This window comes from Oncorhynchus mykiss, chromosome 16, assembly GCF_013265735.2.
Source record: "Oncorhynchus mykiss isolate Arlee chromosome 16, USDA_OmykA_1.1, whole genome shotgun sequence".
NCBI classification, from domain to species: Eukaryota; Metazoa; Chordata; class Actinopteri; order Salmoniformes; family Salmonidae; genus Oncorhynchus; species Oncorhynchus mykiss.
Window position 1 is genome coordinate 25,475,820 of NC_048580.1, and position 14,982 is coordinate 25,490,801.

The window sequence follows — 14,982 nt, forward strand, 5'->3', positions numbered from 1 at the left end:
ATGTATGTATTCTTATTACATTTCTTTACTTAGATTTGTGTCTATTAGGTAGTTGTTGTGGAATTGTTAGTAATTGCTGCACTGTCAGAACTAGAAGCACAAGCATTTCGCTACACTCGGAAAAACATCTGCTAATCATGGGTATGTGACCAATAAAATTAGATTTGATATTACTGTCCAAAAGATGCTACAGCTGCAAAAGTTGGCCATATTCCAAAGTTAGAAACATACAGTACCAGTCAAAAGTTGACACACCTACTCATTCAAGGGTTTTTCTTTAGTTTTACAATTTTCTACATTGTAGAATAACAGTGAAGACATCAAAACTATGAAATAACACATTTGGAATCATGTAGTAAACAAAAAAAGTGTTAAACAAATCAAATTGTATTTCATATTCTTCAAAATAGCCACCCTTTGCCTTGATGACAGCTTTGCACACTCTTGGCATTCTCTCAACCAGCTTCAGATGTTCTGGTCTCCACAATCACCCGACCTCAACCCAATTGAGATGGTTTGGGATGAGTTGGACCGCAAAGTGATGGAAAAGAAGCCAACAAGTGCTCAGCATGCAGTGGGGCAAAAAAGTATTTAGTCAGCCACCAATTGTGCAAGTTCTCCCACTTAAAAAGATGAGAGAGGCCTGTAATTTTCATCATATGTACACTTCAACTATGACAGACAAAATGAGAAGAAAAAAATCCAGAAAATCACATTGGAGGATTTTTTATGAATTTATTTGCAAATTATGGTGGAAAATAAGTATTTGGTCACCTACAAACAAGCAAGATTTCTGGCTCTCACAGACCTGTAACTTCTTCTTTAAGAGGCTCCTCTGTCCTCCACTCGTTACCTGTATTAATGGCACCTGTTTGAACTTGTTATCAGTATAAAAGACACCTGTCCACAACCTCAAACAGTCACACTCCAAACTCCACTATGGCCAAGACCAAAGAGCTATACCAGAAACAAAATTGTAGACCTGCACCAGGCTGGGAAGACTGAATCTGCAATAGGTAAGCAGCTTGGTTTGAAGAAATCAACTGTGGGAGTAATTATTATTATTAACCTCCTTCCATCAGCAAGGGCATTGAGGATGAAACGTGGCTGGGTCTTTCAGCATGGCAAAGATCCCAAACACACCGCCTGGGCAACGAAGGAGTGGCTTCGTAAGAAGCATTTCAAGGTCCTGGATTGGCCTAGCCAGTCTACAGATCTCAACCCCATAGAAAATCTTTGGAGGGAGTTGAAAGTTCGTGTTGCCCAGCAACATCCCCAAACATCACTGCTCTAGAGGAGATCTGCATGGAAGAATGGGCCAAAATACCAGCAACAGTGTGTGAAAACCTTGTGAAGACTTACAAAAAACGTTTGACCTCTGTCATTGCCAACAAAGGGTATATAACAAAGTACTGAGAAACTTCTGTTATTGATCAAATACTTATTTTCCACCATAATTTGCAAATTAATTAATTACAAACCCTGACAAATACTTTTTTTTTAATGTGGGAACTCCTTAAAGACTATTGGAAAAGCAATCCAGGTGAAGAAGGTTGAGAGAAAAAAAGAACACTTTTTTGGTTACCAGATGATTCCATGTGTGTTATTTCATAGTTTTGATGTCTTCACTATTCTTCTACAATGTAAACTCAGCAAAAAAAGAAACGTCCTCTCACTGTCAACTGTGTTTATTTTCCGCAAACTTAACATGTGTAAATATTTGTATGAACTTAAGATTCAAAAACAGAGATAAACTGAACAAGTTCCACAGACATGTGACAAACAGAAATTGAATAATGTGTCCCTGAACAAAGGGGGGGTCAAAATCAAAAGTAACAGTCAGTATCTGGTGTGGCCACCAGCTTCATTAAGTACTGCAGTGCATCTCCTCCTCGTGGACTGCACCAGATTTGCCTGTTCTTCCTCTGAGATGTTACCCCACACATCCACCAAGGCACCTGCAAGTTCCCGGACATGGGGGGAATGGCCCTAGCCCTCACCTTCCGATCCCAGACGTGCTCAATGGGATTGAGATCCGGGCTCTTCACTAGCCATGACAGAACACTGACATTCCTGTCTTGCAGGAAATCACGCACAGAACGAGCAGTATGGCTGGTGGCATTGTCATGCTATAGGGTCTTGTCAAGATGAGCCTGCAGGAAGGGTACCACATGCGGGAGGATGTCTTCCCTGTAATGCACAGCGTTGAGATTGCCTGCAATGACAACAAGCTCAGTCAAATGATGCTGTGACACACCGCCACAGACCAGGACGGACCCTCCACCTCCAAATCGATCCGGATCCAGAGTAAAGACCTTGGTTTAACGTTCATTCCTTCAACGATAAACGCGATTCTGACCATCCCTCACGGTGATACAAAACCGTGACTCGTCAGTGAAAAGCACTTTTTGCCAGTCCTATCTGATCCAGCGACGGTGGGTTTGTGCCCATAGGCGACGTTGTTGCCGGTGATGTCTGGTGAGGACCTGCCTTACAACAGTTGTTGTTGCCATCCTGTACCTGTCCCGCAGGTGTGATGTTCAGATGTACCGATCCTGTGCAGGTGTTGTTTCACGTGGTCTGCCACTGCGAGGACAATCAGCTGTCCGTCCTGTCTCCCTGTAGCACTGTCTTAGGCGTCTCACAATACGGACATTGCAATTTATTGCCCTGGCCACATTTACAGTCTCCATGCCTCCTTGCAGCATGCCTAAGGCACGTTCACAATGATGAGCAGGGACCCTGGGCATCTTTCTTTTGGTGTTTTTCAGAGTCAGTAGAAAGGCCTCTTTAGTGCCCTAGGTTTTCATAACTGTGACCTTAATTGCCTACCGTCTGTAAGCTGTTAGTGTCTTAATGACCGTTCCACAGGTGCATGTTCATTAATTGTTTATGGTTCATTGAACAAGCATGGGAAACAGGGTTTAAACCCTTTATGTTGAAGATCTGTGAAGTTATTTGGATTTTTACAAATTATCTTTGAAAGACAAGGTCCTGAAAATATCAGCCATATTTGCCTTAGTTTAGTAAATAATACAAAGACAATGAACGTCTATATCTGATTGCTTTCAGATAAATAACACATCCAGCTTTTCTTATATATAGCTTCTACTCAAATAAGCTAAAAACTTCACAATTCACATACAGTGAAAATCATGAATATACATCTAAAAGGTCATGAATTTGAAAATTAGCATCTATTCCTTTTTGAAATAAAAAACAAAACCTTGACAATTGGTACAGAGCATTCGGAAAGTATTCAGAACGCTTGCCTTAATCCTAAAATTGATTCAATTGTTTTTTTCCTCATCAATATACTGTACCATACAATACCCCATAATAAGCAAAACTGTTTTTTAGATATTTTTGCAAACGTATTAAAAATAAACAACTTAATCATTGTATTTACATACGCTTTCAGACCCTTTACTCAGTACATTGTTGAAGAAAAGTATTCTTAGGTATGACGCTACAAGTTAAGCACACCTGTATTTGGAGAGTTTCTCCCGTTCTTCTCTGCAAATCCACTCAAGCGCTGCCAGGTTGGATGGGGAGCGTCGCTGCACAGCTAGAGTGGGGAGGACAAGTATATGATACACTGCCGATTTTGCAGGTTTTCCTACTTACAAAGCATGTAGAGGTCTGTAATTTTTATCATAGGTACACTTCAACTGTGAGAGACAGAAAAAAATCCAGAAAATCACATTGTATGATTTTTAAGTAATTAATTAGCATTTTATTGCATGACGTAAGTATTTAAGACATCAGAAAAGCAGAACTTAATATTTGGTACAGAAACCTTTGTTTGCAATTACAGAGATCATACGTTTTGCACACACTGCAGCAGGGATTTTGGCCCACTCCTCCATACAGACCTTCTCTAGACCCTTCAGGTTTCGGGGCTGTCGCTGGGCAATACGGACTTTCAGCTCCCTCCAAAGATGTTCTATTGGGTTCAGGCCTGGAGACTGGCTAGGCCACTCCAGGACCTTGAGATGCTTCTTACGGAGCCACTCCTTAGTTGCCCTGGCTGTGTGTTTTGGGTCATTGTCATGCTGGAAGACCCAGCCACGACCAATCTTCAATGCTTTTACTGAGGGAAGGAGGTTGTTGGCCAAGATCGCGCGATAAATGGCCACGTCCATCCTCCCCTCAATATGGTGCAGTCGTCCTGTCCCCTTTGTAGAAAAGCATCCCCAAAGAATGAGGTTTCCACCTCCATGCTTCAAGGTTGGGATGGTGTTCTTGGGGTTGTACTGATCCTTCTTCTTCCTCCAAAAATGGCGAGTGGAGTTTAGACCAAAAAGCTCTATTTTTGCCTCATCAGACCACATGACCTTCTCCCATTCCTCCTCTGAATCATCCAGATGGTCATTGGCAAACTTCAGACGGGCCTGGACATGCGCTGGCTTGAGCAGGGGGACCTTGCGTGCGCTGCAGGATTTTAATCCATGACGGCGTAGTGTGTTACTAATGGTTTTCTTTGAGACTGTGGTCCCAGCTCTCTTCAGGTCATTGACCAGGTCCTGCCGTGTAGTTCTGGGCTGATCCCTCACCTTCCTCATGATCATTGATGCCCCATAAGGTGAGATCTTGCATGGAACCCCAGACTGAGGGTGATTGACCGTCATCTTGAACTTCTTCCATTTTCTAATAATTGCGCCAACAGTTGTTGCCTTCTCACCAAGCTGCTTGCCTATTGTCCTGTAGCCCATCCCAGCCTCGTGCAGGTCTACAATTGAACCCTTATGTCCTTACACAGCTCTCTGGTCTTGGCCATTGTGGAGCGGTTGTAGTCTGTTTGATTGAGTGTGTGGACAGGTGTCTTTTATACAGGTAACGAGTTCAAACAGGTGCAGTTAATACAGGTAATGAGTGGAGAACAGGAGGGCTTCTTAAAGAAAACAGGTCTGTGAGAACCAGAATTCTTACTGGTTGGTAGGTGATCAAATACTTATGTCATGCAATAAAATGCAAATGAATTACTTAAAAATCATACAATGTGATTTTCTGAATTTTTGTTTTAGATTCCGTGTCTCACAGTTGAAGTGTACTTAGGATAAAAATTACAGACCTCTACATGCTTTGTAAGTAGGAAAACCTGCAAAATCGGCAGTGTGTCAAATACTTGTTCTCCCCACTGTATTTTCAGGTCTCTCCAGAGATGTTCGATTGGGTTCAAGTTCGGACTCTGGCTGGACCACTCAAGGACATTGTCCCGAAACCACTCCTGTGTTGTCTTGGCTATGTGCTGAGGGTCATTGTCCTGTTGAAAGGTGACCCTTCGCCCCAGTCTGAGGTCTGAGTGCTCTGGAGCAGGTTTTCGTCAAGGATCTCTCTATATATAGCTCTGTTCATCTTTCCCTCGATCCTGACTTGCCGCCCAGTCCCTGCCGCTGAAAAACATCCCCACGGCATGATGCTGTCTCCACCATGCTTCACCGTAGGGATGGTGCTAGGTTTCCTCCAGACTTGACGCTTGGTATTCAGGCCAAATAGTTTAATATTGGTTTCATCAGACCAGAAAATCTTGTTTGTCATGGTCAGAGTCTTTAGGTGCCTTTTGGCAAACTCCAAGCGGGCTGTTGTGCTTTTTCATGAGGAGTGGCTTCTGTCTGGCCAACTCTACCATAAAGGCCTGATCATTGGAGTGCTGCAGAGATGGTTGTCCTTCTGGAAGGTTCTCCCATCTCCACAGAGGAACTTTGGAGCTCTGTCATTGTGATCATTGGGTTCTTGGTCACCTCCCTGACCAAGGCCCTTCTCCCCCGATTGCTCAGTTTGGTCAGGTGGCAAGATCAAGGAAGATCTTAGGTTGGAGTCATTAAAAATAATTTTTCAACCATTCCACACATTTCTTGTTAACAAACTATAGTTTTGGCAAGTTTGTTAGGACATACTTTGTACATGACACAGGTCATTTTCCATCAATTGTTTACAGACAGATTATTTCAATTAAAATTCACTGTATCACAATTCCAGTGGGTCAGAAGTTTACAATACACTAAGTTAACTGTGCCTTTAAACAGCTTGGAAAGTTCCAGAAAAGGATGTCATGGCTTTAGAAGTTTCTGATAGGCTAATTGACATAATTTGAGTCAATTGGAGGTGTACCTGTGGATGTATTTCAAGGCTTACCATCAAACTCAGTGCCTCTTTGCTTGACATCATGGGAAAATCAAAATAAATCAGCCAAGACCAGACCTCAGACCTATACAAGTCTGGTTCATCCTTGGGAGCAATTTCCAAATGGCTGAAGGTACCACGTTCATCTGTACAAACAATAGTATGCAAGTATAAACAGCATGGGACCACGCAGCCGTCATACCGCTCAGGAAGGAGACACATTCTGTCTTCTAGAGACGAACGTACTTTGGTGCGAAAAGTGCAAATCAATCCCAGAACAACAGCAAAGGACCTTGTGGAGATGCTGGAGGAAACAGGTACAAAAGTATCTATATCCACAGTAAAACGAGTCCTATATCGACATAACCTGAAAGGCCGCTCAGCATGAAAGAAGCCACTGCTCCAAAACTGCCATAAAAAAGCCAGGCTACGGTTTGCAACTGCACATGGGGACAAAGATCGTACTTTTTGGAGAAATGTCCCCTGGTCTGATGAAATATAAATAGAACTGTTTGGCCATAATGACCATTGTTATGTTTGGAGGAAAAAGGGGGAGGCTTGCAAGCCGAAGAACACCATCCCAACCGTGAAGCACGGCGGTGGCAGCATCATGTTGTGGGGGTGCTTTGCTGCTATTTTGTGCACATCACAAAATAGATAGAATCGAGAGGAAAGGAAAATGATGTGGACATATTGAAGCAACATCTCAAGACATCAATCAGGAAATTAAAGTTTGGTCGCAAATGGACAATGACCCCAAGCACACTTCCAAAGTTGTGGCAAAATGTCTTAAGGACAACAAAGTCAATGTTTTGGAGTGGCCATCACAAAGCCCTGACCTCAATCCTATAGAACATTTGTGGGCAGAACTGAAAAAGCATTTGCAATCAAGGAGGCTGACAAACCTGACTCAGTTACACCAGCTCTGTCACAGGGAATGGGCCAAAATTCACCCAACTTATTGTGGGAAGCTTGTGGAAGGCTACCCAAAAGGATTGACCCAAGTTAAACCATTTTAAAGGTAATGCTACCAAATACTAATTGAGTTTGTAAACTTCTGAACTGCTGGGAATGTGATGAAAGAAATAAAAGCTGAAATAAATCATTCTCTCTTCGATTATTCTGACGTTTCACATTCTTAAAATAATGTGGTGATCCTAGCTGACCTAAGACAGGGAATTTTTATTAGGATTAAATGTCAGGAATTATGAAAAACTGAGTTTAAATGTATTTGGCTAAGGTGTATGTAAACTTCCGACTTCAACTGTTTCTTGATTACATACATATTCAACCCCATGAGTCAATACATGTTAGAGTCACCTTTGGCAGCTATTAAAGTCTTTCTAGCTTAGTCTAAGAACTTTTCACACCTGGGTTGTACAATATTTGAACATTTTTAAGCCGATTTAAGTCAAAACTGTAACTAGGCCACTCAGGAACATTCAATGTCGACTTGATAAGCAACTCCAGTATATGTTTGGCCTTGTGTTTTAGGCTATTAACCTGCTGAATGGTGAATTTGTTTCCCACTGTCTGTTGGAAAGCAGACTGAACCATGTCTTCCTCTAGTATTTTACCCATGCTTTGCTTTATTCTGTTTCTTTTTAACCTAGAAACTCCCTAGTCCGATGACAAGAATAGCCATAACATGATGCAGCCACCATGCTTGAAAATATGAAGAGTGGTACTCAGTGATGTGATGTACTCAGCTGATGTAAGAAGGGCTTTATAAATAAATTTGATTTGATGTGTTGTGTTGGATTTGCCCCAAATATAACGCTTTTCATCCAGGACATGAAGTACATTTCTTTGCCATGTTTTTTGCAGTTTTACATTAGTGCCTTATTGCAAACAGGATTTTTGTTTTGGAATATTTTTATTCTATACAAGCTTCTGTCATTTAGATTAGTATTGGGGAGTGACATTGTTGTTGATTCATACTCAGTTCTCTCCTATTATAGTCATTAAACTCCTTGGCCTCATGGTGAAATCCCAGAAGGGTTACCTTCCTCTCTGGCAACTGAGTTTGGAAGGACGCCTGTATATTTGTAGTGACTGGGTTTATTGATACACCATTCAAAGTGTAATTAATAACTTCACCATGCTCAAAGGGATATTCAATGTTTACTTTGTTTTACCCATCTACCAATAGGTGCCCTTCTTTGCGAGGCATTGGAAAACCTCCCTGGTCTTTGTGGTTGAATCTGAGTTTGAAATTCACTGCTCGACTGAGGGACCTTACAGATAACTGTGTGTGTGGGGTACAGAGATGACTGAATCCATGCAACTTATTATGTGACTTGTTAAGACTTTGCAACCTTTTGCCACATTTCAGGCTTCAAACATAAAGATATGAAACTGTATTTTTTTGTGAGGAATCAACAACAAGTGGGACACAATCATGAAGTGGAACGACATTTATTGGATATTTCAAACTTTTTTAACAAATCAAAAACTGAAAAATTGGGGGTGCAAAATTATTCAGCCCCTTTACTTTCAGTGCAGCAAACTCTCTCCAGAAGTTCAGTGAGGATCTCTGAATGACCCAATGTTGACCTAAATGACTAATGATGATAAATACAATCCACCTGTGTGTAATCAAGTCTCCGTATAAATGCACCTGCACTGTGATAGTCTCAGAGGTCCGTTAAAAGCGCAGAGAGCATCATGAAGAACAAGGAACACACCAGGCAGGTCCGAGATACTGTTGTGAAGAAGTTTAAAGCCGGATTTGGATACAAAAAGATTTCCCAAGCTTTAAACATCCCAAGGAGCACTGTGCAATATTGAAATGGAAGGAGTATCAGACCACTGCAAATCTACCAAGACCTGGTCGTCCCTCTAAACTTTCAGCTCATACAAGGAGAAGACTGATCAGAGATGCAGCCAAGAGGCCCATGATCACTCTGGATGAACTGCAGAGATCTACAGCTGAGGTGGGAGACTCTGTCCATAGGACAACAATCAGTCGTATATTGCACAAATCTGGCCTTTATGGAAGAGTGGCAAGAAGAAAGCCATTTCTTAAAGATATCCATAAAAAGTGTCGTTTAAAGTTTGCCACAAGCCACCTGGGAGACACATCAAACATGTGGAAGAAGGTGCTCTGGTCAGATGAAACCAAAATTGAACTTTTTGGCAACAATGCAAAATGTTATGTTTGGCGTAAAAGCAACACAGCTCATCACCCTGAACACACCATCCCTACTGTCAAACATGGTGGTGGCAGCATCATGGTTTGGGCCTGCTTTTCTTCAGCAGGGACAGGGAAGATGGTTAAAATTGATGGGAAGATGGATGGAGCCAAATACAGGACCATTCTGGAAGAAAACCTGATGGAGTCTGCAAAAGACCTGAGACTGGGACGGAGATTTGTCTTCCAACAAGACAATGATCCAAAACATAAAGCAAAATCTACAATGGAATGGTTCAAAAATAAACATATCCAGGTGTTAGAATGGCCAAGTCAAAGTCCAGACCTGAATCCAATCGAGAATCTGTGGAAAGAACTGAAAACTGCTGTTCACAAATGCTCTCCATCCAACCTCACTGAGCTCGAGCTGTTTTGCAAGGAGGAATGGGAAAAAATGTCAGTCTCTCGATGTGCAAAACTGATAGAGACATACGCCAAGCGACTTACAGCTGTAATCGCAGCAAAAGGTGGCGCTACAAAGTATTTTCAGTTTTTGATTTGTTAAAAAAGTTTGAAATATCCAATAAATGTCATTCCACTTCATGATTGTGTCCCACTTGTTGTTGATTCTTCACCAAAAAAATACAGTTTTATATCTTTATGTTTGAAGCCTGAAATGTGGCAAAAGGTCGCAAAGTTCAAGGGGGCCGAATACTTTCGCAAGGCACTGTATTTAGGCTTTCCATAACGTGGTTGAATACTTACTGACTCAAGACATTTCAGCTTGTCATTTTTTATTAAGGTGTACATTTTCTAAAAACATAATTCCACTTTGGCAGTATGGGGTGTTGTGTGTAGGCCAGTGAAACATCTCAATTGAATCTGTTTAAATTCAGGCTGTAACACAACATTTTGAAAAGTCAAGGGGTATGAATACTTACTGTAGGCACTGTATTTAAAACACAGGTAAAATCATATTTGTGACTACTCTGAGCCTTTAAAGTCCCCAAAGTGTCCTTTCTAAACTCTCGTCTGAACAATCAAGTCCCAATAACGTTTCCGATTCCTCGCCTGCCCTTCAGAGTGAAGAATGGCTGGGTTTCTGTGGTACAAGGAAATGGCCGTATATCACTTCCCCGGGTCCTGTTGGGTTGTTTATCATCTCATTGGGGTGCCAAACATAACAATGTAGAATGATGTAAGACTTTCGTGCAGGCGTGCTTCTTCCAGTCTCTTGGCGTTTGAACTTTTGGGTCCTGTTTTCCTGTTTTATTTATCATCTTGTTGGAGTGCCAGACACAACAATGTAGAAAGTTAAGACTTTCTCCCAGTGCCTCTGATGTTTGAACTTTTGATCTTTCGAAGGGTTCATCTTCACGGGGGAGATCACGCATCGCATGCTGACAGCCACACAGTACATCGCCCCCCTCATGGCCAACTTTGACCCCAGTTTTTCAAAAAACTCAACAGTGCGGTACATGGACAATGGTGAGTGTGTTGGTATATGTCTATATTTGTGTGTGGGAGTGGGAGTGGGAGTGGGAGCGGCAGTGTATGTGTGGGGTTAAGAAAAGAAAAGGAAAAGTAGCACACTTTAGTTGCTCCGGTGTAATAATTTATTTTACCAACGTTTCAACAGCTAAATTGTCTTCATTAGGGTTTTAGCTGATTTTATTTTTGTGGGTGCCTTTAGGGAGCCCTTACGTGACCTTTAATGTTGACCTCTGACCCTTGCTCTGTGCTAGGTGAGGTGTTTGTGGTGCAATGGGACAAGGTGCGGCTTCAGGGGCGCGAGGCAGAGGGAACCTTCACCTTCCAGGCTGCTCTCCATAACAATGGAACAATTGCGTTCAACTACAGAGAGGTGAGTTTTCTAATACAATATACTATAATAGGTGTTGTTTTTTTTTACTGTTAAACGGATGATCTACTTCATATATTTTGACGAATCCAATGATTTGCTCTAACATTATAATAGTTGGGGTTCGGTTCAATCGCAGTGAATTAAAACATGGGAATCAAAATAATAATTTGTGAATCGCGAACAGTAAAAGCACCTTCCCAGAAATGAGTTCCTTTAGCACCCCTTTGATATTTTATGTAGAAATTGTGACCACATGAACAATTCAATAAATATGACTTTTTCATATGAATAAAGACTTGCCAAAATTCAGCATTTTGACATGTCCCTCTGGGCACGCTGTGGCTTCTTAAAATATTTTAACCCACCTAACCCCAATATTTCTCCAAGTTTTCACCATCATTGTAAAGCCATAGGGACCTGGTGGATGAGGCTCTAGCAAATTACATTTTGGGAAAGCCCGGCAGAGTTCAAGTTAAACCATTCACGGTCCAAGTGAATAGTTCAACTTGAACTCTGGAAAGTAAATCTGCCCCCAGATTCAGTACTCCTGGTATATGAGTAGCTCTCAGTGACTGGAGATGCACACTGCTCCACATAATCAGTCTGTGTGCCAGTGTGTATAAGTGAGGGGATTGCAGTCCCCCTTGTCTGTTTATGTAAGCCACAACAGTTCTGACTAGAACATGACAACCCTCCAGAAATGGAGCAATGTCTTTAATGTTAGGGACACTGCAAGGAGTTCCAGGCAGTTTATGTGAGTAGAACGGTGATGGGGTCCCCACACTGTTCTGCCCTCGTGAGTTTCACCCCAACCCGAGAGAGATGCGTCCGTTGTGAGTACTTTTCTGGATAAAACAGTGCCCATCTGGGCACCCTGTGACAGAAACTTCCGGTGTCCCCAGGAGTGCAGTGCTACCATGCAGCCTATGGAGATGTCTGTGACGTATTGGGCTCAGACCTTGAGAAGAGACCCAGCGTTGAAAGCCTCTCATATTCAAACGTCCTAATGGGATGACTACTAAAGCAGTCTCAGGCATGCTTTGAAAGAGACCAGGTTTGCACTGTGAAACAGTGCTAGGCAATCTTGGAATGTTCTTATACGTTCCACTGAAAGGCGAGCTTTGAATGAGCGTGGAAATCAGAACGCTCTTTACTGTGTTTATTCTGAAACCTAGTAATGTCAGGTGTTCCAATAGTAGCTGACTGTGTACTAAGACCTATTGTCTCGATTGCGCAAACAGCAGCCAATCGTCTATGTAAATCATCAGCTGAATGCCCCTTTCTCTGAGTGAGTCGATGGCTGCCTCGGTACTCTGAGTGAGGCGATGGCTGCCTCGGTACACTTCGTAAAAATTGAGGTGCCCGTGAGAGGCCGAAAGGGAGAACGAGAAATGTGGAGATTACTGGGCCTTGAAAAGCGAATCTGAGAAATGTCCTGTGAGGAGGGTGTATTGAGATGTGGATGTAAGCGTCCTTCAGGTCGACAGATACAAACATATTGCCTGGGCGCAGAGAACGTAGCAAAGCAGTGTGTGTCAACATTCTGAACGTGTACTTTCTCATGTGCCTGTTCAGAACATGTAGATCTAGGATCGGGCGAATACTGCCCCCCTTTTTTGGAACCAGGAAATATCAATAGTAAAAACTGCAGTTTTTTTTTCGGGAGGAACAACTCTTATTGCCCTTTTCACTATTAGCAATGTGATATCCTCCTGGAGTACACGCACTGATTCCCCCTGAGCCGGAGTGTATCATCTGCATCATCTCAACAGAGGGACCGAAAAGGTTTTTAGGGTCTACTGGAGCATCCAGGATCATCAGCTTCTCACTATCACACACCGTGTTTAGGTTGAGCAATTGAGCCTTCTCCTGGGATATCATGAGCACCATCGCTCTTCCTGACACCTGGACAACGGCTTTAAGCAGACGAAGATGGAGGTCTGTGGCAACACAGGCCACGAGGTTGCTGCTGAAGTCCTCCGACAGCGGGGCAATGGCGTCGAGCTGGTCGCCCCAGCTAGCGTCTTACCACGATTCCCTGTGGGGATATCCATTTCCTCTGGTGAGTGGTGCGCCGGCCCCCATGTTAGGTTCCTGTTGACTCAGGCTAGCTTGCCGTGCTCTTCACAGTGGCTGGCTCTTCACAGTGAAGAGGGCACAGTGTGGACAGGAGCCAGGGGAGGCTAAGGCTTCCTGGGCATGTTGCAGCCCAAGGCAAGTGGAGCACACCGAGTGGGTGTCTTTGGCCGATATCTTGTTTCCACAGGAGCAGATTAGTACTGGGAGCTTCTCTTCATTTGGGGTGGGAGATGTGTTTGTCGCCATAGCTTGGATGCTACGTTTTTAGCTGTCTGAAAAAACTAGCGTGGTAGGCTAGTTCGTTAGCTAGTGATTAGTGGGTTATCTCCAACGGTGCCACTCGGTGTGACGGCCGGATACCGTTTCTGAAACAACAGGTTAGAAAAGATAGCTTGCTGTAGCTAGTATAACCTTTTCTCCTCAAAGTAAACCAGAAAAGCTAGCTACGACTAGTCACTGTTTGGATACAGCTAACTTGGTCGTGAACGAGTTAACCGTGTCACAGCTGTACCCGTTCCTCCCTCCAATAATTTTCCTCTAACTATGGTTAAGGAAAAGGAACCACTGCAGTCCCGAAAATAACACCCGGCAGCGAGTTGTAAGCTCACATCTGTGGACAGTTTAGCTTGTTCTGGAAAATGCAGTCGCATCAAGGTAAGCTTTTTGAAAAAAGCGGGAAGACATGTTTGAATGACTCAGAGACAACCTTTTATAGGGTAGGAGGGACACCCTTCCCTGACGCACAAGTCTCGACATCCAGCCAATCATGACTGGCGTAGTGTAATAAATGCTTTTGAGGATTACACTCGGGGCATATCCCCAGAAGTGAAATACCGAAATGAATACTTGAAAGAACCCATCTTAATTAGGTCTGTAATCAATAGTCTAACTGTTAAATGTGCCTGACTTTATATATTATCCATATACACGACCGGTCAAAAGTTTTAGAACACCTACTCATTCAAGGGTTTTTCTTTATTTTTACTATTTTCTACATTGTAGAATAGTAGTGAAGACATCCAAACTATGAAATACACATATGAAATCATGTAGTAACCAAAAGAGTGTTAAACAAATCAAAATGTATTTTAGATTCTTCAAAGTAGCCACCCTCTCTTGGCATTCTCTCAGCCAGCTTCACCTGGAATGCTTTTCCAACAGTCTTAAAGGAGTTCCCACATATGCTGAGCACTTGTTGGCTGCTTTTCCTTCACTCTGCAGTCCAACTCATCTTAATTGGGTTGAGGTCAGGTGATTGTGGAGACCACGTCATCTGATGCAGCACTCCATCATTCTCCATCTTGGTCAAATAGCCCTAATACAGCTTGGAGGTGTGTTGGGTCATTGTTCTGTTGAAAAAAAAAATGATAGTCCCACTAAGTGCAAATCAGATGGGATAGCGTATCGCTGCAGAATGCTGTGGTAGCCATGCTGGTTATGTGTGCCTTGATTTCTAAATAAATCACAGACAGTGTCACCAGCAAAGCACCCCCACACACCCTCTTCCATGCCTCATCCATTCACCTACTCTGCATCTCACAAAGACAGCAGTTGGGACCAGAAATCTCAAATTTGGACTCATCAGACTTAAAAGACAGATTTCCACTGGGATAATGTCTATTGCTTGTGTTTCTTGGTCCAAGCAAGTCTCTACTTCTTATTGGTGTCCTTTAGTAGTGGTTTCTTTGCAGCAATTCGACCATGAAGGCCTGATTAACATCGTCTCCTCTGAACAGTTGACGTTGAGATGTGTCTGTGACTTGAACTCTGTGAAGCATTT

At 42.7% G+C, this 14,982-nt stretch overlaps 1 protein-coding gene across 2 annotated transcripts in view; it reads left to right on the forward strand.

Moving 5' to 3' along the window:
- The window catches only part of plxdc1 (plexin domain containing 1), a 92,894-nt gene that overhangs the window by 41,710 nt on the left and 36,202 nt on the right, over positions 1 to 14,982 (forward strand). For both annotated transcript variants that reach the window (XM_021565397.2, XM_021565398.2), the window contains exons 5-6: positions 10,625 to 10,747; positions 11,005 to 11,123. In XM_021565397.2, coding sequence (XP_021421072.2) covers positions 10,625 to 10,747; positions 11,005 to 11,123 — 242 coding nt within the window. The remainder of the gene's footprint in view (positions 1 to 10,624; positions 10,748 to 11,004; positions 11,124 to 14,982) is intronic.